This window comes from Talpa europaea (genome assembly GCF_964194135.1).
Source record: "Talpa europaea genome assembly, chromosome: 13".
NCBI lineage: Eukaryota > Metazoa > Chordata > Mammalia > Eulipotyphla > Talpidae > Talpa > Talpa europaea.
Window position 1 is genome coordinate 68,875,303 of NC_140080.1, and position 24,370 is coordinate 68,899,672.

A 24,370-nucleotide genomic window follows, 5' to 3' on the forward strand; every position below is an offset into this window, starting at 1 on the left:
CATTATAACCCTCTATGTACTTCATTTATTAAATTCATGCTTTCTGAAAGCAAATGAAGTTACCTCCATGAAGGTAGCAACTTATATAACACTCATATAACTTAAAGATAGACAGTACAATGAAAGTCTTTTAATTATGTGTACAACGAAAATAAACATAAAAATGTGTTATGCTTAGTATTCAGTTCTGCTTAGTCATTTTATAAGTGATAGTTTTAAAAATTCTTTATTTGGACATTCACATATAAGAATACATTTATAATAACTTACAAAATATAATGTAATTTTGTTGATGTCTTTATTAGTAGTATAGCTAAAGCAAAATCATATAATGTTTTGATGATCTCAATAATGCACTTTCTCAAAATTTTTGTAATAAGTTGACAATATTTAGAAGTTGTATTTTAACATTCTTTATTCCTTTGATTTTTGTCTCTGGTTAACAAAATCTTACAAGGCTGGTACATTTTCCAGAGTTAATAGCTATACTTCATTTAAATAACCCTCAGCATGAGGAATAGTGTATTTTATCTAGCAGGAAATCCATATATGCTGATTAGTTGAATTGGGCTTTTATCCCAGTCTAAACCTTTCCAATACAAACTCTGGAAGTTCTATTCATTTTTGCACAAGTTTAGATTTCATTTCATTCTCATTACTTAATCCTGGATGCAATTTCTTGAATTGTCTAAATCTGAGTCTGAATGGAAAAATACTAATTTCCAAAGGCCCATTCACCACAAGGTCTATATTCCATTAGTGTAATCCTAGGTCTCTAATATCACTTCCAAACCAATATTCCTCCACTCTTAGAGAAAAAGTTTTGAATTATGTTAAATCAAAGATTTAACTTTTACTCATGTTTTGAGTTTTATATTGAGTAAAGAATATAACCCTTTATCTCTTAACCCAATTGAATGGTCATTTAATGCTTTGTTAACCATTTTTTTCTTAGACTGAGGGAAACTTTCAGTGCTTGCCTGATGGTGCCCCATAAGTGCCCCATAGATGGTGCCCTTCCTATATATCTCCTGTTTCACCCTCTTTCTGTTTTACTTCACTATGTGGATGACCAGGCCAAAATTTTAATCTTAGATTTTATGGACTTACGCAAATCTATTTAACTTCATTCCACATTCCATTAACAATCCACACCCATGGACACCCTTCTGACTTTGTCATCTAAAATGGCATCATGACTAAAGTTTAAACTCCTATACCTCACTCTCTAACTTTTGAGCATTTTACTTCTTTTTCCTTTTCCATATCATAATCACTGAGCTAGGGCTGTGTCTTTATTTTTCTTCTGAACATTCACAGTATTATTTAAGTATTATTATTTCCTGACAAACCTTGACATAATGCAATGTTTATCATTTCTACAAATCACATCTCCACTCAAATTCTCCTTCCTTCAGTTCAGATTGGAACAAATGCAGTTGGACAGTATACTCCAAGTAGTTCCTCCTAACTAACTTGAGTTCAACCTAAAATTTAATTGAATTCAGTTTCAGACTTCTAAGAAGGAGACTGCAATACACTGGCTGTGATTTTTCTACAATAAGACACACAAAAAATCAGTTCTTCAAGTGTTGCTGAAGCTGCTAGTTGCTATTCGAGCATGGCAATGAAAAGGCACTGCTGCTTCAACGTGAATATGTCTTTCTAGGATGAAGCTGACCAGAAACACAAGGAGGAAGCCACAGGAAGCAGGCAGTAAGGAACACAGTTCTTCTTCCTCCTTCAACATCCCAGTCTTCTCCTAGTACCCTTGATTATCAGAGGCTAACTTTAGAGTCTGTGACAAAGGAGAAACATAGTCTCTGCATATCACAAGCCCCGGTCTTCACCAGGCTGAATATATGAGCTGAGAGATTGTAATGTAGCAACCAACAGATCCAGGTTCTGTCGTCTTATATTCTCTAGAACATCTACTGCTAAGTCATTCTATAAGTAAGGGTTTTAAAAATTCTTTATTTAGATATTGATATGTAAGTATGCATGTATTATAACTTGCATATGTCTTTCTTTGGAGCACACTTGCAATCCCATGGCTTCAACTATCAATACGGTGTCTGAGTCAGTTTTATTGCTACTGCTTTTCTCAAATTCTCACTTCATTTAGTGAATTATGAGGTATGTGTTTCCACTTACGCAGTCTCTACCATGTCCAAAACATGTCATCTTCTCAGCAAAGCCAGTTATCAAAAATTCATTTTACTATACATGCTGCCATGATTTTTTCCAGTCAACCAGTATTGTGCTATCTCCTATATAATCTGTTCTTTCATTCACGTATCACATCCAAGTTGTCATCAGTCTCTGTTAAGTCTACAATCCTCATTTCTGTTCCATCAGTTCATCACTTCTCTTTGATTACCAAAAAATGTTTTTTCAACTTGTATGTACAACTTGCACTTTCATATTATTTCATCGTACATAATGTGGCCTAATTGATATGGCTACCACCTATCTTTGAGCCTGTTGCACTCCTCAAAATTCCTTCATGTCCCACTGCTTTATGAATTAAGTATAAACTTTTCAACTGAGTCTTCATATCTCCTGAACGAATATTCTAAGTTTTATCTCTCATTGTTTATCTGCATCACTAGTAAAAAAGCACACATGTGGAAATATCTAAATATCCAGTTTTATGTAATTTTCTAATAATTTTCATAGTACATATGCCTAGTGTTGAATAGCAAATCACAGCATATGTTCTTTTAGAGGTTTTAGATACATATTGTAAAATTTCCATCTTGAAGGAATAAACAAATTTTTATTTCCATTGCAGTATGATAATTCTGGGTATAATATTTTGTCTTTCCCTATTTAAGATATCACATTGTCATATTAATTCATGTTTTGTGATTATCAGTAATATCTGGGAATTTAATATGTATGTTTGCTTTTGTGACTGAATTTTCATAATTTCCGGGATACATATATGTTACTTTTCATTTATAGAAGCTCTTAAAAAAAGTAAGTATATTAGGACACATCACATATTTTGCAATTAGTTTCTTTTTACTTTTTTTCATTTGCCTTTTAATTTTGCTTCTAAGTTTTGCATTCCTGCAGATAGATTTATTTCCTATTTATTTTTATGGGTTTTATATTAATTTAGAGAGTAAATTATATTAGCATTTTGGTCCCCAATTTCGATGTCATACCTAGTAACTCACAATCCAAGATCATTTATATAATGTCTGATTATTTTGTCATATATAAATTTCATTATGGAAATTTATTATTATTTTACAAGGAAGACATGATTATTAATTTATCAAGGAAGACATGAAGATATCACAGGCACATTTAGAAAATATTGCCAGTTCAGACCACCTCAAAACAGTGTTTTGAGTTCAGAACACCTCAAAAAATTTTTGTCCCATGAAACACAAAATTTTTTTGATTTCCCAGGGCATATAAAGATTGTGGTTACACTACAATGTTGTTTATTAAGCTACAAGTAATTGTATTATGTCTAAAAAAAAGTACACATTTTAATTTAAAGTCTTTAGTGCTAAAAGTCTAGCCCTCATTTGAGCCTTCAGCAAGTTGCAATAGTTTTCCTGGTGGAGACTCTTGCATCTATGTTGATGGCTCCTGATTGATCAGGATGGTAGTTGCTAAAGGTAGGGGTGGCTGTGGAAATTTTTTTAAAGTAGGAGAACAGTGAATTTTACCACCTACTTCATGAACACCCTCTCTGCAGCATGTAATGCTGTTATATAGCATTTTACACACAAGAGTACTTCTTTCAGAATTGGAGTCAATCCTCTCAAGCTCTACTACAGCTTCATCAACTAAGCTTATGTAATATTTGAAGCCTCTTGTTGTCATTTCACAATGTACACACCATCTTCACCAGGGGTAATTTCCATTTCAAGGAACTGGTTTCTTTGTTCATCCATAAGAAGTAACTTTTCATCCTCAGGAGTTAAAATTGTATCATGAAATTGCAGCAAGTCTGTCATGTCTTCAGGTTTCATCTCTAAAGACTCCAATGAGGGTTCCAATCAATTTATGTCAAACTCATATTAATGTTGCTATTTTGACCTCTTTCCATGAATCACAAATGTTCTTAATAACATCTAGAATGGTGAATGTTTGCCAGAAAGTTTTCAATTTATTTTTCCCAGCTGTATTAGAGAAATCACTATCTATGGCAACTGTGGTCTTGTGAAATATATTCCTTAAACAAGACTTGAGTAGCAAAATTACTCTTTGATCTGCGAACTGAAGAATGGATTTTGTATTAACAGGCATGAAAACATTAATCTTCTTGTACATCTCCATCAGCTTTCTTAGTTGAGTTCTAGATGGCAACTTTCAATATAAGATTTTTTTAATCTACATTGAAATCCTGTTATTTAGTGTAGTCACCTTCATCAATGATCTTAGCTAGATACGGCTTTTGACATACACACCTTCCTCACTAAGCTTAATCTTTCCTAGTTTTGATTTACGGTAAGAGACATGTGATTCTTCTTCCTTTCACTAATAGTACTTAGCAATTCTGGTAGGGTAGGTAAATAACCTAATTTCAATATTATTGTCTCAAAGGATAGAGAGGTCTGAGGACAGGGAGATAGAGAAGGAAGAGGTTGCTGGATTAGTCAAAAATTGTGTTCTTTTGTGAATGTGGTTTGTAGCCCAAAACAATTACAATAGTGACAACAAAGATTACCACAACAGATATAAAAACAATGAAAAAGTTCGAGACATTATGAGAATGTGACACAGAGACATGAAGTCCCTGTTTCCTCAATATGCTATTGAGAAAGTGGGCCATAGGCTTGTTCTATGCAGGGTTATCAAAATCTTCAATTTGTAAAAACATATAATATCTGAGGAGTGCAGTGAAGTGTAGCACAATAAAGCAGGTATGTCTGTATTAGCCTCCTAAGTGGACTTCCTACTTCCAACCTGATGACCTGATTTTCCTCAGAATATCCTCAAAGTTGCAGCTTCAATGATTCTTTTCAAACCTAAACCAGGACTTAACAACTCATATGTTCCAAACCCTAAAATATCTCCTTATTTCATGCAGAGTAGAAGTGAAAATCCTTGTAACATTGCAGTTGACAGTATCTCTCTGCTTTTATCTGCCTTTATCCCAATTGCTTCCACTTCCTCCAAACCATCTGCCTATCTCCCTGTCCTTTGAACATGCTGATATGGTGATACTTTAAGAGACTTTATTTCTTGGCATGCATTTCTCCCAGATAGCTGTAAATCTAACTCCTGCATTTCATTCAAGGTGGTTCAGGTGTAATCTTCTCAATGAAATATAAATATGAATCTCAGCAGCATTTAATTGTTTAAAGAAACAACCCCCAAATTCCAGGAGATTCAGAGAGAGCATTTCACACCAATGTGAAGGGCAAAATTGGAAATCCCTCTGAATATAATAAAGAAAAGAAATTTTAATGAAATAGAAAATAGAAAACAAACTGTAAGTGAGGAATAGTATTGCCAATTAATAAAATGAAAGAAAGCAAATGTAACAAATAATCTTCAAAGACAAACAAGAAAAAAAATCCAATCTTGAACTAAAACACCCTAACTTCAAAGACCGAAGTTTATATTATCTTGTTTTGAGCAAAATTAATACAAAAATGATAAATTTATGATACACAAAGGCAACACATGATGTTACAAATAAAGGAAAACTAAATATTCAGGAATGGTAGGTCATTTTTAAAGGCAATAAAATAATGCTAGCTTCAGATTTCCTCCCCACTTATCTAAATGCCAATAAATAAGCAAAAATGTTTGGAGGTGAAATAATAACCAAGACAACAATAAGGCTAGCAAACTTTTGTAAAATCATTCAAAATTCTCAAATTAAACTTTTAATTGTCACAACCACTTGTATTATAATCATTCCCTTTTACAGATAAGAACTAAGACTGTGATATTAAGAATTTATATATTTCCATGTTGTTTACTAGTGACTACAACTTAGAAAATATGCCAATAAAATTGTCTATTGAGAAAAAATACTCAATATGATGTCTAGTCAACTAAAAGATGAATTGATATTAAGATACCTGAGATGGTGTGGCCACAATATAAATTTTTTTAAATATGAAAATCAATTAGATATGTAGACAATAATGTAAAAATTGTTGAAAATATGGTGACAAAATTAAGTGCAGTAAAGTAAACACTCCCTGGAGTTCTAATTTATGTGATAAAAATAATAACAGCATGTTAATGAAAGAAAAGCAGTAATTTTTTGCACAACTAAACTCCAGGAAGCAAGAAATGGAAAGGGCAGGAGAAATAAGTGGGTCAGATTCTTCATATTGTTCTGGTGAAATAGAAGTTTTTGATTTATGACTTGGATAATGCAAAATATATTTAAGGATCCATTTATTATTTATAACAGTGGTATAATTAAAAAGCAGAATTTTTCCACTTTATTTTTTTAATTAATAAATTTTATTTTTATATTCCCCATACAATTTTTTTTTTTTTTTTTTTTTTTTTTTTTTTTTTTTTTTTTTTTTTTTTTTTAATAGAGGCATGTTTTTTTTTATTTTATTTTATTTATTTGTTTGTTCATTTTGTTTATACATGCACTGGGTACAGTCAGAAGCTCGGGAGGGTGAGAGAATTCACCAGAGCCAGAGCAGGGAGCAGAGCAGGCAGAAGGACCATGTACACTGCTTGAGGGGAGCAGCGGGCGGCAGGAGAGGTCTGCGCGCCATGTGGGACCCTCCTCCCGTGGCCGGGGAGCAGCCGGGGATAGAACCAGTGCCGCAGAGGCCGTGGGCAGCTTTGCAACCCAGCGCTCAACCGCTGCGCCACCGGGGAGGCCCGCCCCATACAATTTTTAAAAGCAATAAATTCAAGCTGCAATAGTTAACATACTAAAAAAATGACAAGTACAATAATAGTATCCACACCAAAAGCTTTAAGCAAGATAATAGAACTAATAAAAATAGAGCATAAATTAATGAAATTGCTCAATCAGAATGCAAAAATTTTATCCCAATTACGCTCTGTAAAGTTTACAAACTGTACATCTAAAAAAATTAGCCAAAATAGACAGAAATGTATAGTTGATAGAAAAATGTAAAGTTAAAATAAGACATGCAGATGACCAACAGATATATGAAAAAAAATGTCCATCATCACTTATCAGGGAAATGCAAGTCAAAACTACAAAGAAATACCACCCACATGGAAAAAAACAAAACAAAACCAGAAACAAGAAGTGCCATCGAGGATGTGCATAAAAAGGAACTCCCTTACACTGCTTGTGGAAATGCAGACTGTCCATCCCGTTGGGAAGAAGTGTGGATATTCCTCAAAAGACTAAATAAATATGGATCTACCATATGCCCCAGAAATTCCACTCCCACATATCTATCCAAAGAGCACAAAAACACTAATTCGGAAGGAAACCTGCACTCCTATGTGTATACAGCAATTATTCCTGATTTTATTTTTTGTTGCCATTTGCTTCTAAGATTGACTTCTAGCCTTTAAATCTAAGTCTATGCTTGTCTTTTTTGGTAAGATGGGTTTCTTGTAAACAAAACAAAGTTGGGCTTTGGAAACCCATTTGGTACCTCTAGACTTCTGACTGGTGAATTCAGGCCATTTACATTTAATGTGTTTATTGAGGCATGTTCATTACCATTGTTATGCTTTTATTCACTGTATTTTGAGGTCTATCTTGTCTTTTTTATTTTTGAGGTATTCCTGTTATGTTTTGTTTAGGATCCACCCACAATGTGTTACTTCTATTAATTTCTGTCTTAGAGTTCTTCTGAGGTTTATGATGGGGTATATGTGTGACCCATCGTAGGGTCTGCTCTCTGACTCATCTTAATGGGCCACATTGTTACTTCCCTCCTCCTCCATGTTGTGATTTAGGATTCTGTTGCCTGTATACCTGTTGCTCTGTTGTTTTATAATAATCCCTTATAATTTTCCATATACAGATTGGTATTGATAAATTCTTTAGGTTTATGCTTTTATGTTAATCTTATTAAAGTCTTTACTCTCTAAGCAATATTTGAGTATCTTTACTCCCTAAGTAATATTTGAGTATCTTCTCCCAGTTTCTTTGTGCTAGTAATATTTCTACTGAAGTGTTGATAAACTGATTGGTGTTCCTTTATAGGTTACCCTTCACTCTCTTGATGTTCTTAATTATTTGTCCTTGCTGTTAACTTTCAGCAATTTTATTATAATATATCTTGGTGTGTGTTTCTCTGGTATTACTTTGTTTGGAACTCTTTGGGCTTCTTGGATCACATATATATGGTTTGTTTCTCATATTGAGATGGTTTTCAGCAATTATTTCTTAAAGTAAATTCTCCGCACCTTTCTCTTTCTCTTCTTCTGGGAACCCCACAATACCCATCTGTGGGTGGGAATGCAGACTCTATACTTCTCTTTAAGTTATCCCGAAGAGTTCATACATTATTTTACTTTTTATTCCTTTTTTCTCTGTTGTCTTATTGTGGTTTTGTTGTTGTTGTTGTTTTGAGCTATTAATTCACTCCATCGCTTCTGTTTGTCTGTTTTGTAGGCCTAAATTGTACTTTTTAATTCAGTTATAATATTCTTTAGCTCTGTTACCTTTAATTGTAGCTGCCTATTTTTCTTTGTCTTTATTCTGATGCTGTTTTATATCTTCCATTGCTTTTTGACTTCTATAAGCATTGTTAGAATTGTTACTTTAAATTCCTCCTCAGTCATATTACATGGTTCTGCTAAGCTGAGATTTTGTCCTTTCCAGAATTTTTCCTCCAGTATTTGTGGTATGTTCATATCTCTTTTCAATTTTAATTTTCTGGATTACAATAGGAATAGACTTTTAGATTGTTGTCTTTGCACCCGTTGAAGTAGTTGGAGAAATGGTACTGGTGAGGATAAAAGAGGACACGACAGTAGACCACCAAAGGATTACCTTCAATAAAGTCAGGAATTCAATTTTCCTGCTCTGTTGTGAGGACCAGCCTTGTACGGTGAGGATACACCGTGATCCTGTCCTCTAGATCAGCTCCTCAGTCTTAGTGTCTCATTGCAGGGTAAGCAAAGTATCAAGCTTTTCTGCCCTCCCACCATTAGGACTAATGATAGATCCTGAATGCATGCCTGATGGCAGACACCTGGAGTAGGGTGTGGGCATGCATAGGTGGGTACATCTGGGCTGAGAGTGGGCTTATAAGGGTGATGCAGCAGAGTGCAGGGAGGTGGTGCGGTGCAGAGTATGGAGGAGTGCAGTGGAGTGGATGAAGGAGTATGGCGGAGAATGGCAGAGCACAACGGAGTACAGCCACGACGAACAGCGGAGCGCATGAAGACAACATGGCTGTTAGAATTGGTAAAGAACCTACCCGGTATGGGCTGGTTGCGTTACACTCATATAGTCTTATGGCCATTTCTACTCTAGGTTATACTAGATACAACATTTGGGTATAGAATTCTAGTTGATTTGGGCCTCCCCAGTGGCACAGCGGTTGAGCGCTGGGTTGCGAAGCTGCCTGCAGCCTCTGCAGCACCGGTTCAATCCCCAGCCGGCAGGCGAGGGTCCCACATGGCGTGCAGACCTCTCCTGCCACCCGCTGCTCCCCTCAGCAGTGCACTTCAGTCCTTCTGCCTGCTCTGCTCCCCGCTCTGGCTCTGGTGAATTCTCTCACCCTCCCACATTTCTGACTGTACCCAGTGCTTGCATAAATAAATAAATAAATAAATAAATCTTAAAAAAAAAAAAAAAGAATTGTAGCTGATTTATGGTCATAGGCTGGGAGCGATTCTCTTTTCTTTCAAGCACAAAGCAGCCTTATCCTGGGCTCTTGGTTCCTGTTATTAACAGGGGTCTGTGCTCTAGTTTATTTAACTATTATTTTGTTTTCTTTTTTTGGAGTTACCCCTTGGCTATCAGAGAGCAGGTGCTTTGAATATTCCAGTTGCTTCAAATAGTAGCCTCTTCCTTGAGGAGACACAGATGATCTTACTTGTTCCCTCCCCAACCCCACTAATTCATGCTCCAGCTATTTTATATTGAGATCCTCAGGCCCACATGTGAGATTCTACTCTACACCACCACTCTGCAGCTTTCCAACACGGAAGCCACTCTGTCCTGAGGACAAACTCTGCACGCCATTCTCTGGTGCAGTACTGGATCTCACAGTCCAGGTATTGGCATCTGTGCCTGAGTGAACAGCTGTAGGGGATTCTGCAAGTAACGGCCTCTCACTCTTGTGTGCTGTACTGCCCTGGTATTGCTGTAAACAGAGTTCACTTCAAGTTCTCTCTACCCTCCTTCCCACTGGAGTGTGACTGTTAGTGTGCAGTGTGGTTGTCCATTTTTCCCTCAGAGTTTTAGGGGCCTTGTTTTACTGCAATCTAGCTGTGAATATTTGGAGATGGTAAGTACAGTGTCTTCATTCTGCCAACATCTTTCCGGGTTCTTCCTTTTTATTGGGCTTCCCAGCAAAGTGCAGACTGCTTCTCTTATGGTGCCTTATAGTTCCTGTAGGTTTAATTCACTCACTTTCATTCTTCCTTCTTTACTTTTTCCCAACAGGATAAGGTCATATGCTCTTCTACTTCACAGATTCTTTTTTATAATCAAGTCTCCAATTGGGGCTCTCTATTGCCATTTTTAAATTTCATTTAATGTATTCTCTAGATATAGAATTTCTGGTTTTTTTTTCTTTATATTTCATTCTTCCTATTAAATTTTATCTTTGTGGATGTATTTTTTTCCTATTTTCATAGTTTTTGTAGTTCTCTGAGTTTCCTAAAATAATTACATTGAATTCCCTCTCAGGTAAATTTCACATTTTCATTTCTTTGGCATTGGTTACTGGAAAATTATTTTTTCCTTTAGTGCTACCATGTTTCTTCAATTTTTCTAATTCCTTAAAGATTTTATCGTTGTCTCCATATTTGAAGAAGATTCTCCACATTTGTCTCCATCTTCTAAGTCTCTATTGCCTGGTTTGGGGCTAGAAATGCCTTCACCGATCAATCCTGTTAGGGTTTCTGAGGTTTTCTCAGGTCTTTTCCATGAATATGCTTGCTCTATACTTTTAGTTCCCTTTTGAAGTGGAATTACTAAGATTATATAATTTCTCTTGATCCTTAAAAGTCAGGCCGATTAATGACAACCTCCTGTTTGCCTTCCTTAGGGTGGGGCTAAGTGCACAAGTTTCTGTGAGTCTTCCCAATTCTATCATTGGGCTGCTTTCTGCATATATTTATGAGCCACCTGCAAAGCTTCACATTCAATACCAACGTTTCCAAACATGAAGCTTGCCATGGAGTGTGTGTGGGTGATATGCATGGAGTGCTGGGGGTTTCCATGGGTGATTTAGAGGTATCCACAGGCAATGTATCCCCAGGACTCATGGGTGGATAATGAAAATTATAGGCAGTTGGTAAAACCCCATATCAAAATCTGTCACCCAAAGATATTTGGTAGAGAATTGCCTACTGAAAAGAGACTGAATTGAACTTAAAATCTACACTTTCATGTTGAATATGTATCTGTAATCTGTATACATTTTTTTCTCAAACTATTTCATTATTTGTTTTTGCCTCTAATTCTGTGGTTTGTTTTCTCATGTTCTCCACTCCATTGTGACTTTTAAAAAATTTTTCATTAGACAATTCCTCTGGGAAATCCATAATTGTTGATTAATCCTTTTGCCCATTGGGGACGCCCCAGATTAGTAACACTACATTTATAATGATACTGAAAAGACTTACTTATCTCTTCTTGGGAATATGTTACACTACACACATATTTACAAGTTATTATCTCATCTAATTTCTAACAGGATTGAGACTAGGTTTTCTATAAGGAATGATATTGTCTTTCTACTCTTTAATACCAATAACTGATCATAACCATAAATGAACAGTATCATTAATTAATTAATGATAAAATGTCATTGTAAAAACTCTATGCTCTGGTCACATAAGATGAAAGCATCGTAAAGAGCAATCCAGGTACCAATAAGAGACAGTTTACTATAAATTAAAGATTGTTTGAGAATCAGTGTTGAGCTATTTAGCAGAATCCTCAATTGCTTGAAATAGAACAATGCAGCCATTTTCACCTAAGGGAAACAGACTGAATGACGTATTTGTTATGTATATTATCAAGGTGAGAGAAAGAGAAATTAAGTTTCTTATACAAAATGAGTATTCACTAAAGTATCAAACTGGTACAGTAGGGAATATATCTCCAAATTGTTCTCACTTTCAGCCAAATGGGCAGCAAATTTACTCAAAATGCTTATGTTAATTAATTTACTTAATCATTCAATGAGAATTTATTTGAGTGCTTCACTTGTGCCAGACACAATTCTAAACTCTTATGAAACAGAGAAGAATGTGACAGAAAAGCCTCTGTCCTCATGGAGAATACATATTTGTAGATGATAAAAAAGACAATAAACAAACAAAACAAATTCAGATAGAGATTGGTGCTATTAAACAAACATGAGGCCATGTGGTATGTTCAAGAGATTGAAGGTTGGTACACTTCAATATGGGAAGACAGAGTCAGATTTTTGGATGAAAAGAAATACACATCTCATACTGAGAGGCTAGTTATAGAGGATTTTTTCATCTGTCTCCTGCTGACCATATTTTCCTATTTCACTAATTATTATTGTCCCATTTGAAATACTAGTCAATAAATGATTATTGAGATCCCACTGTGTTCTCAGCACCAGTATGACCAGAAAATGTGGTTGAATTCAAGCAACTAATTCTACTGCTGTGATAAAATATGAGGTGGAGAATGATGCTTAAGTCAGTAAATAACTTAAGCCTTCTTTTTTTGATGGGTACATTTGAGTCTAAGCTTCCTCAAGCATTCATATATCACACATGTGAAATTTGGCCATCAAAGTTCTAGGAACTCCTCCAAAAAGAGGCATCATTTATTGCCACTAGATGGCACCAATTATTTTCATATTTTTAGACCAAAAAAAAAAAAAAAAGAACCTTTTTCCAGGTAATAGCCACACTTAAAATGGAAGAATGTTACTTAGCAACATTATTAATAAAAGTACTGCTCTTTTATTAATAATTTTCTTATATGAAGGACCACAGCAATTGCATTTAAAGTTGCTGTGTTCATGAACTCACATGTTTATTCAATTCATGTTTGTTTCTAATTTTGCTTAATGTATTAGCAATGTTTTTGAAAATGTAAAAAGGAAAGTAATAAATACATATCATTATTAAACATAAATAGGATCAAAATAGCTGATAAAATATATTACATATATCTTTTAAAGTTTCACAGAAAATTGTTTTAATAAATTGTGGTAGAATTACTTGCTCTTAAAGAAGGAATTCCCCATTGTGTCCCTCAAAAATAAGTAATATTTATAAATGTATTGAAAAAACAATAGTGTTTATTATTATATTCAAATATAGCAAAACCGTTATAAAATTGTAAAATGAGACAGAAATCACAACTAAATGTATAATATTTAGTCATATTCTATATTAGAAATTTAGAATGCATAGTTTTATAAAACAATAATTTCAGAAGTAGGAAAGCATTTCCCTTCCTGTTTCTAACTAGTAAGTTTAAAGGGCAATTAAGACATAAAAATTTTTCTAAAGGAAAAGCACATAAACAATTTTCATTTTTAGAGACTGGTTAGTAAATATTCAAAGTATGTTCACTTAGAAATAAAATGTAATTTTCCTCACATTTTCCATTTAAAATATAAAAATGACCCTGGCATAAATATATCCTATATTTCACATCAGTAGTGATGTGAAAATTATACAATAACAAAATGACAGTGCAAATAAAATGCATTAAACTATGAATTCATATGCTATAGGAATATAATTACTGAGAAGAAAAAAGGTTAGTTACATGTCTATTATGTTAAAAGATTCACTTTAAACATCAGTGCATGTTTGCTACTTCAGGATGAAAAATGACTGCTTCAAACTAGCTGCTATTATTACATTTCCTTCATTCTCAAACAGTTCAAAAATAATACTCACTTTAATATTTGCCAGAGTGTTTTTCCTCATGGTAAGGAGTAGTTGGAATTTCTGTTCGTCTTCATATAGTCTCTCTTTACAGAGTTTTTTCTCATTCATGAGATGCTCAAACACAACTTGAGCATGTTCCCTTTTGTATCTGATAGTTACAAATTGGTCTCTATGAAGAAATAATTGCATTTACTATTAATATTTTACAACACCTTAAAAGACTCAGTATTGAAAAAATATTGGAACTGAAGGGTTTTAGATATTCACTACCCCTTCCAAAGACCTACCTTTACAGAATTACTTTAAATGAGCCAGGTGAAAGAAAATTAAGTGGATTCTCTTAGTTATCTACTTGACTGTGAGTTTATTTTTGTTGTCATTTGGAAAGAAATCCTCTTCTAGGCATGTAAATCCGAGGATATATTCTGATTAGATAAAGTCATCAGCACATGGCTAATTATACAGGAGTGAACATATATATTAAGAGAGGCAAAAATAATGAAAAGCAAGACCCTAATTCCATAGAGAAGATTTCCCATCCACTAAGTGTGAATAATGAGTATGTTTTATAGTTTACTGACAGCCACCATTGTGGAGAGAGGAAAAATGAGTATCCAGTGTTCACCCACTTCCTCTCACCCTACTCCTGGGGCCTCCTGACATGCAAGGTGGATACATTTCTGTGTTTAAGCCAAAGTGTGTGTCCATGCACATATGTATGTCTGTGAATGTTGTCATTTACAACTAAGTATCCTGATATAGAGGTAAAATGATTTTTTAAAATAAAATCTGTAGTTGTATAAGGAACAACACTACTAGAAAAAGCATCAGAAAGTGATTGATACTTTAAAAATAAACATGATTTAGTAATAATTGCCAGATTTGATTCACCAACCCAGAATCTGGATAAACAGAGTTGCAAAAGCTCAACACACTTATGTTAGCCACATTTATTTTTACTTCTATTGGTATAGAAAATTGTATCAGCACTGTGGTGGAAGGCCATGGGATGGGTGCTTCAGGGTGGGCATGCTATGATGACTACATCTGAGGGGGGGATCCTATACTGCCAAATTACTAACAACTGTGTAAAACAATGGTACTTCAGTAATTTTTTTAGAATCATTTTATATCCAAAGTAAAAAAAAAAAATATTAAAATAAAATGTTAAAGTGCCATGAATTCGACAACTCCATGAATGAATAATTATAGCAGTTTACCTATGTTTAAGTACCTATGAAGTACTTAAACTTTAACATTAATTTACAATGTGCAAGTCAAGTAGAAAAGGACAGACCAGAATTCAATCCCAGTAATGTCTTACTCTGTGTGATACAGCAGCTCAGACTAAGTACCCATTTTTTTCTCTCTCCACCAGAGCCGTATTGACAAATTTGAAAACATAACTCTTTGTTCACATTCTTTAGATGTGAGTCTTTTCTTCTAAATGGAATAAGATTGTTACCTTTCATCTGCTTTGTCTCTGGTTTTTTGCACTTCATCATTCATATAAACAACATCCAAATGTGATGCTTTTATAAATATTCACTAAAATGACCATTACCAAAAAGTTCTCAGTTACTGTCAGCAAACACGGCTATCTGGAATACAAATATTTGTTCTATGCACTATTTTGAGAATGGATTATATTCAATGTACAGGTTTAGTAATTATATATGCATAATAGACATTGTATATGTCTAGCTACATAGTAAAACACTGGTGTGTGTGTTTTTTAACTCACACTGATGAAAAGAACAGATTCAGAAGTCCTTAGGTTGAGTTTGAATTCATTTACTTCCCAGTTAAGAAACAGTTGTGAAAATTGCACAAGAGTCAAGAATAGCTTAAATTGCTATTATATCTATTAACATTTTAATTGTTTTTCATGTGTAAAGTTTGTTTCTCTAAAACAATATTCAGACACTTGAAGGTATTTGCCAATTTCTTTATCCTTCTTGCTGCCTGGAAATAGGCACACCATGAGTCACCAATAAATAACTACTAACTTGATAAGTTCATCCATTGCAATTACCAGAAGATAATTCCTAATATAGTTTATCTGCAGTTATTTTCCTTTCCAATCTTAATAGTTTATCTGCAGTTATTTTCCTTTCCAATCTTAATAGTTTATCTGCAGTTATTTTCCTTTCCAATCTTAATTTGTACAGTCAATATGCAAGGCAGAAAGAGCATGTACTATGGAGCATGATAGACCTAAACTGGAACTAGCTTTACGACTAATTAACGGTATAATCTTATTACAACTGTTTGATTTTCCAGAATGTGTTTCCTTAGCATTCATTTCAGAAATTTATTATATAATTTAAGAATTTGCTGTGAGAACAGGATGAAATGGGGAAAAAAGGTTGCCCATAAGTACCTGGCACTTTAAGAAGTCAATCAATGCTAGCTTTAAATTTTACTTGAAATTGTTCAACATCACTGCTAAATAATAGAGTTGTAAATAATATCACAGTGTCAACCTATTCCTTTTCTCCTCTTCCTGGGGGAAGGGCAAAGTTTTGTCAAGTTTAGAGAGGGAACTGCTTCACTGGTACCTGGTAACAAATCTTATTTCAAGGCAATATAATCTATCCAAAAGATTAAACAATAGCTAATATTGGAAATGGTAAAAATCCTGAAGAAAAAAACTTCAAAAAAGCCCTAAATTAAACTTTTTGTTTAATGTGAATGTATAATTTTAAGAGTATACCTTTGAGTTCCAAAATATTAGATATTAAGCAATGTGATTAAATATCTTTCAAAGTAAACATGTTTTCTTGCTCTCTGATGTGATATAGTCGTATGATTTAGTCATTTGCAGATAAAGCTATATAATCTTTTTGAAAATAAGTTTTTGCCCTAAGGTAACAACTAAACAAATTCTTGTTGAGTTCAGTGATTTGACTCCATGAAGGTGTATGGTCTCAGGCTGTGCATAATTATTTTTATGATACTTTATCTCTCAAATTGTGATGAATCTGCCTATATTATATCTGCTGTCTATATTTAAATTGAATTATTCCTAAAAGTGACCAATGTCTATTTGTCCAATTGTAATCTAAGCCCTGTTCGCAATCTATTACTATTACAAAGTAGAAAGTAATAACCAATATAAGTGAAGAAAGAGAAGATAAATTCTAGTTAGAGTCCAAGATACACTATGTCTTATAGCATGATCCTTCTCTGAGCAACGGCCTTAACTAAATTCTAGTTAGAGTTCAAGATACACTATGTCTTATAAGCATGATCCTTCTCTGAGCAAAGGCCTTAACTAACCTGTGTCAGGCATGTTAGTGGCTCCCCAAACTAATGAGGGGACTTTAGAAGACAAAAAATGTGAACAAATCACATGCCATTTAGTAGAATATTCTTAAATTCTTACTTCACGACTATTATCATAAAATGTGGGTGAGAAACCATGTTATATAAACATGTCAAGCTAGGAAGAAATACTGACTTTAGTGGAAAAGACGATTAATTTAATAAAGAATAAAAGGTATCACATTTGGAAAAACAGTCTCAGTTATCCAATTAAGAAATAAATTCAGGGGCCTCCCCAGTGGCACAGCGGTTGAGCGCTGGGTTGCGAAGCTGCCCACAGCCTCTGCAGCGCCGGTTCAATCCCTGGCTGCTCCCCGGCCACCAGAGGAGGGTCCCACATGGCGTGCAGACCTCTCCTGCCGCCCGCTGCTCCCCTCAGCAGTGTACTTCGGTCCTTCTGCCTGCTCTGCTCTCCGCTCTGGCTCTGGTGAATTCTCTCACCCTCCCATGCTTCTGAACCAGTGTTTGTATAAACAAACAAACAAACAAACAAATAAATAAATAAATAAGTGAATGAATGAATGAATGAATAAATAAATGAATAAATCTTTAAAAAATAAATTCAGAGGAGCAATGAAAAATTGTAGCAATTTATGATCATGATTTTAAACCAAAATTATCAAACATCACATGTATATTCCACATCAAATTATGATAGAAAATATGGATCATTTTAAGAACAAATTTTAGATCTACAAATTTGATCTTATCTGTTATGATATATTAAATTTTAGTAGTTCATAAAATTTTCAATGTACTTACTTTAAACTGTTAATTTTTTGAACAAGATTTTCCTTTTCCTTTATTTTTTCTTCTAAATCCTTATCCATTTGACTTATTTTTGTCTGATAAAGAAATGTTTTACTTTTAGCAGACTCTATTTCTTTAAAAATTAATGATTGTTTTTCCTGGGGAAAAAACAAGAATGCTTCATCTCAAATACTGCTATATTCAAATCCTTGTAATTTAGGGACACAATTACATGTGTTCATGGAGAAAATTAAACAGTAACTTGTTATCAATAAAAGTAACAACTTAGCTGTATGTTCTCTTTTCTGTTATTACATTTGATAAGATCTTCTAAAAAATGAGTTAGAAATACTTCTTCTCTACCCTTAATGTACCCTTTCTCTCTTACACTAACTTGTACTCCCATCCACACACATGAAATTTTAAATACATAATCTTTCAAGATGAAAACATGTGGTTACTTGTTTTCAAAGACATACAATTATATATGTATAGTTCTGAACTTCTAAAAAAGAAGTTAATATTTAATGCAAGCACAATTTTCTAAAATTAGACCATGTAATATGGGTTAGATTGGAAATTTTATTTTGCATCTATCATTGTATTATCCTTTCATGTTTGCTAGGTGTTTATACTGACTAATTTGCTGACTGGGTGATTGACTTTTTGAATGCTGTTCCTCACATAGCTCCTAATTATTACTGTACTCCCAACTAATTCCATAGATCTCAACTTCTCCCTTGACTTCTATTTAATGCCACTTCCACCAAATCGTTCCTTAATTCTTCCTCTACCTTCTAATACTCTATTCTTAATCTAGTCTTACAGATCTCAAGAAGATTAACTAATATTTTATATCTATTTTACTGTAAAATTGTGCTGATTGTAAAGATTTTAAACATTGAATTTCCATATACTTATCACTTTCTTTTTTTTTAAAGATTTATTTATGCATACAAGAACTGGGTTACAGGCTAGAGATGCGGGGGGTGAGAGGATTCACCAGAGACAGAGTGGGGAGCAGAACAGGCAGACTAACTGAAATACACTGCTGACAAGAGCAGCGGGGGAGTCAGGAGAGGTCTGCTGTGCCATGTGGGTTGCTCCCTGGCTAGCCAGGGAATCGAACTCATGCTGCAGTGGCTGCGCACAGCTTGATAGGTTGCATCTTAACCCCTTGCACCACCCGGGAGGCTCCTCTCTTTCTTTTTATATAAGTTCTGGAGTATTTTTTTTACTGATTATTGAGGTGAGAAACACACACACATAAAATCTCTACATATAAGAATATCATTTATGGCTTAATTGGAAACTTCAATGGCTCACTGACAATGTTATTTCTGGGAGAAATTTTATTTTATTTATTTATTTATTTATTTTTTTAATAAATTTTATTGTTATATTCCCCATACAATTGCAGCCCCCCATTCTGACCCCAATCCCTCCCCTCCCGCCCCCGCCCCCCTAAAAGTGTCTCTGGTTCATAGTTTTTTGTTGATTTTGATTTTCACTTTCTTATAGTTATTCATTTTCCTGGTCCCTTATTTAAGTTTTCTAGATTCCTGCTATGAGTGAGACCATCCGGTATTTTTCTTTTTCTTTTTGGCTTATTTCGCTGAGCATGATCCCTTCCAGCGCCATCCACTTTGCTGCAAATTGCATGTGTTTATCTTTTTTGAATGCTGAGTAATATTCCATGGTATATATGTACCACATCTTCTTGATCCAGTCATCTATTTTTGGGCATTTGGGTTGTTTCCAAAGCTTAGCTATTGTAAACAGTGCTGCTATAAACATAGGGGTGCAGGTGTTCTTTGGAATTGATGTTTCTGTGTCCTTTGGGTAAATACCTAGGAGTGGAATTGCTGGATCATATGGAAGCTCTATGTTTAGTAGGTCCAGAAATCTCCACACAGCTTTCCACAGTGGTTGGACCAGTTTGCACTCCCACCAACAGTGCAGAAGAGTTCCTTTTTCTCCACACCCTCGCCAACATTTGTTGTTGCTAGTTTTTTTAATATGTGCCATTCTCACTGGTGTAAGATGGTATCTCATGGTAGTTTTGATTTGCATTTCCCTGATGACAAGTGATGTTGAACATTTTTTCATATGCCTGTTGGCCATTTGCATTTCCTCTTCAGAGAAGTTTCTTTTAAGCTCTTCTGCCCATTTTTTGACTGGATTATTTTCTTTGTTGTTGTTGAGTCTCATCAGCTCTTTGCAGATTTTTGTGATCAGTCCTTTATCTTTAGTGTTGGGTGCAAAAATGTTCTCTGGGAGAAATTTTAATCCGAAATGAAAGAAATGAAACACTGGGGAGAAGATGGTATCAGGGGAGGTCCCTGCTTCATTCCTAGGAGTATAATATGAAACAAGTACAGAGGGGAACTGTACCCAAAGGATCCCATTAAGTGGAACAAAAGTAGAGATCCTTTTTGATGTCTGAGACTAATGTTGACTGCACCAGATGGGACACAGGAAATTCAATGCCATACAACAAAAGGTGGGTGGATAAGGTAATCAGAGGATGTGGCAAGGTGGCACCAGTGGTGTACACTTGTGCTCCCATGTTTGTTTGGTGTTATCTGATTCCATCAGGAAAGGCAAAATAATAATAATGGGTATTCCAGAAGGAGATTAGAGATAAGGGGACAGAGGACTTATTGAAAGAAATACTAGAGGAAAATTTCACAAACCTGTAAAAGTAACAAAATATACAAACTCATGAATCTAAAAAACATCTGGTTACCTAAAGAGAGACCTATACCAAGACATATTGTTATGAAACTTCTAAGAGTTGAAGACAAAGAATATTGAAGCTAGTTAGAAGGGAAAAGATAATGTATAAAAGCACCCCCATTATACTTGCAGTTGACTTCTCTGAGGGAAAGCCATGGGCAAGGAGTGAAAAGAAGTGCATATTCAAAATAATTGAAGACACAACTGCCAGTCAAGAATGCTATAATCTGGGACCTCCATAGTTGTGCAGGGGTTAGAAACAGCACTATCAAGCTATCGCCAGTCACTACAGCACAAGTTTGATACCTGGCTAGCAGGGAGCTGACTCATATGATGCAGCAGACCTCTCCTGCCTCACCCACTGCTACCCTCAGCAGTGTATTTCAGTATATCTGTCTGTTTTGCTCCCCACTCTCTCTGGTGAATCCTCTCACTCCTACCCCCTGCAACTCTGGCTTACACCCCAGTTCTTGAATGCATAAATACATATTTTTTTTAAAAAAAGGAATACTATAACCTATAGGGCTTTCCTTCTGATATGAGGGATGAGGAGAACTAAAGACCTTCTCAGACAAACAAAAGCTGAAGGAGTTTTCAAAGAGTATAACTCCCTACAAGAAAAGCTGAAAGGAGCTCTCATGTTTAAATTGAAGAACATCCACAAAAAGAAGTAAACAAGGAAATAGAACCAGAAAATGAAGGATAAAATGGCAGTTGCATTCCTTCATATGTCAATAACCATCCTAAATGTGAAAGGACTTAACTTACCAATCAAAAAGCATAGAGTGGTTGGTTGACCATAAAACAAAACCCAATTCCCTGATGTCTCCAGGAAACATAGTGGAGTTCCAAATATGAACACAGATTCAAAGTGAAAGATTGGAAAACAATCCCAGAAACCCACAAACCAAAAATAAGGCAAGAACAGACATACTTATATCACATAAAACATATTTCCAACCAAAAAAGGAATAAGAGTCAGGGATGGATACTATATAATGATTAAAAAGAATAATGTATCAAGGAAGACATAACATTCATCAATATGAGTGTTACTACCAAATGAAGTGGTCAATCCAGACCACTTTCCAAAATGACTGCACCAGGTCAAATTCTCATATTCCCAGTGTAATAGGGTTCTTCTTTTATAACATCCTCTCCAACATTTGTTTGGACTCTTTTTCATACATGCCATTCACAAGGGAGAAAGATAACTCATTGTGGTTTTAACCTGCATCTCTCTTATAGGAAACAGTAATAAACATTTTTTTAATATACCTATTGACCCCTTTGATGCTTTTTTTTTGGTGAATTGTCCATTCAGATCTGCTATCCATTTATTAATTGCTTTGTTTCCTTTTATTGTTAAGTTGAATACATTTTTGGGGATATCTTGGTTATTAAACCCTTGTTTTGTATAATATATAAATACCTTCTCCCATTCAGCTTGATGTCTTTTTAATCTGCTTATATTTTTTTTCACTGTAAAAGTTTTTTTCTAATTCCTTCAGGTGAGAGATAAGATTATTTGAGCTCTTTCCTATTTCCATATGTGAGACTGTATTGCCTCTTAATCCTTTTTTTGCCTTGCCCATTGATTTTGTCTTTATATTTTTAACTTTTACTTCAATTTCTTCATTATCCCAATTGTTATTCAGTAATGTATTGTTTGGTATCCACATGTCAGAGGTTATTCCTGCTTTCTTTATGTAGTTTATTTCAGTTTGATACTATTGTGATCAGAGAAGATAACTGATATGATTTCAATCTTCATGAATTTACTGACACTTCCTTTATTACCCAAACATGATCTGGAGAATGTTCTATTTGGAATGTATCCAAATATGCACTTGAGGAGGATGTATATTCATCTTTTGATTTCACAAAGTAAAATACTTACAAAAGCTAGTGGGCACCATAAAGAAAGTGAGGCTTCTGATGTTAAGAGAGAGGGGTAAAAAGGGAGGGGATCGAAGAAAAAGTAAATAATATAATCCCAGGGATATGCGTTGTATATAGATCTCTTTTATTTTTGTCTATTTCAAAATACTATGTACTTTCTAATACATTACCCAAACATGTTTAGATTTTAGAAAAAGTAGCCCATGAAAATGTCACTGCTTTAAGAGTTAAATTATAATAATATGTTTTTGTTTTTAAATTACAATAATGTTGAACAGAAAAATTAATTTCTAAAATGTAGGTTATTTTTATCCATATCTATCTAAAGGATAATTTTTATGTTATGTATTTCATTTAAGTAGAAAGATAATTAACTGAACATTAATACTGAATATGATCAATAAAATAGGTAAATTTTTTAAAAATGTACATTAAGTTGCCATTGGGAGATAACTTGCAAAATAATTTCATTTACTTTTCTTTGTTAATAAGTAAGCAATTATAACACAATTTCAAAATAAATCAAATATTTTAAATAAAAATGAACAAGATTGAACCATTTTCAACACAAAAACTCAAGGCTATTCATTCTGTACATAAACCAACTTGAAAATCACTTATTTCACACCTTAGGTTAAAGTGTCTGTTCAAGAAGCATGCAAAAGAATGAATTTAGACATCTATTTCACACCATATAGAAAAATCAATTCAAAATGGATAAAAGACTTTGATGTAAGACCTGAAACCATAAAATACATAGAAGAAATCATAGGTAAAACATTTCACAACATAAGCTCCAGTGATGTCTTTAGAGATTCATCGCCAACAGAAAGGAAAACAAAAACAACGTAAACAGCTGGGACTATATCAAACTAAAAACTTCTGCACAGTAAAAGAAACCATAACTGAAACAAAAAGACACTCTACTTAATGGGAGAAAATATTCACAGTTCATACATCTGACAAAGGATGGATATCAAAGATATACAAAGAAATCATAAAACTCTATTAAAAAAAAAAAACAAGCAAGTGACCCAATCAAAAAATATGCAGGAGAACTAAACAGGCACTTCTCCAAAGAAGACATAGAGACTGCAAACATGCACATGAAAAAATATTCACCATCACTTATCATTAGGGATATGTAAATCAAGAAACAGTGAGACACCATCTCACACCTGGGAGAACTCCCCATATCAAAAAGACAAGAAACAAGGAGTGCTGGTGAGGATGTGGAGAAAGGGGGACCCTCTGACACTGCTGGTGAGGATGCACAATGATCCAGTCCTTATGAAAAATAGTGTGAACATTTTTTTTTTTATAGAGGAATGTTTTTTTAATTTAATTTTATTTATTTATTTGTTTGTTTATACAAGCACTGGGTACAGTCAGAAGCACGGGAGGGCGAGAGAATTCACCAGAGCCAGAGCGAGGAGCAGAGCAGGCAGAAGGACCGAAGTACACTGCTGAGGGGAGCAGCGGGCGGCAGGAGAGGTCTGCGCGCCATGTGGGACCCTCCTCCGGTGGCCGGGGAACAGCCGGGGATCGAACCGGCGCCGCAGAGGCCGCGGGCAGCTTCGCAACCCAGCGCTCAACCGCTGCGCCACCGGGGAGGCCCAGTGTGAACATGTTTTAAAAC

The 24,370-nt window shown here is 34.6% G+C and overlaps 1 protein-coding gene across 1 annotated transcript in view; it reads right to left on the reverse strand.

Annotated features, from left to right (window-relative positions):
• Window positions 1-24,370, reverse strand: part of CCDC178 (coiled-coil domain containing 178) — a gene marked incomplete at both ends in the record, with an annotated part of 283,078 nt that overhangs the window by 197,730 nt on the left and 60,978 nt on the right. Inside the window, 2 exons of the mRNA XM_084252695.1 lie at window positions 14,023-14,182; window positions 18,103-18,185. Of these exons, the coding sequence (XP_084108821.1) occupies window positions 14,023-14,182; window positions 18,103-18,185 (243 nt within the window). The remainder of the gene's footprint in view (window positions 1-14,022; window positions 14,183-18,102; window positions 18,186-24,370) is intronic.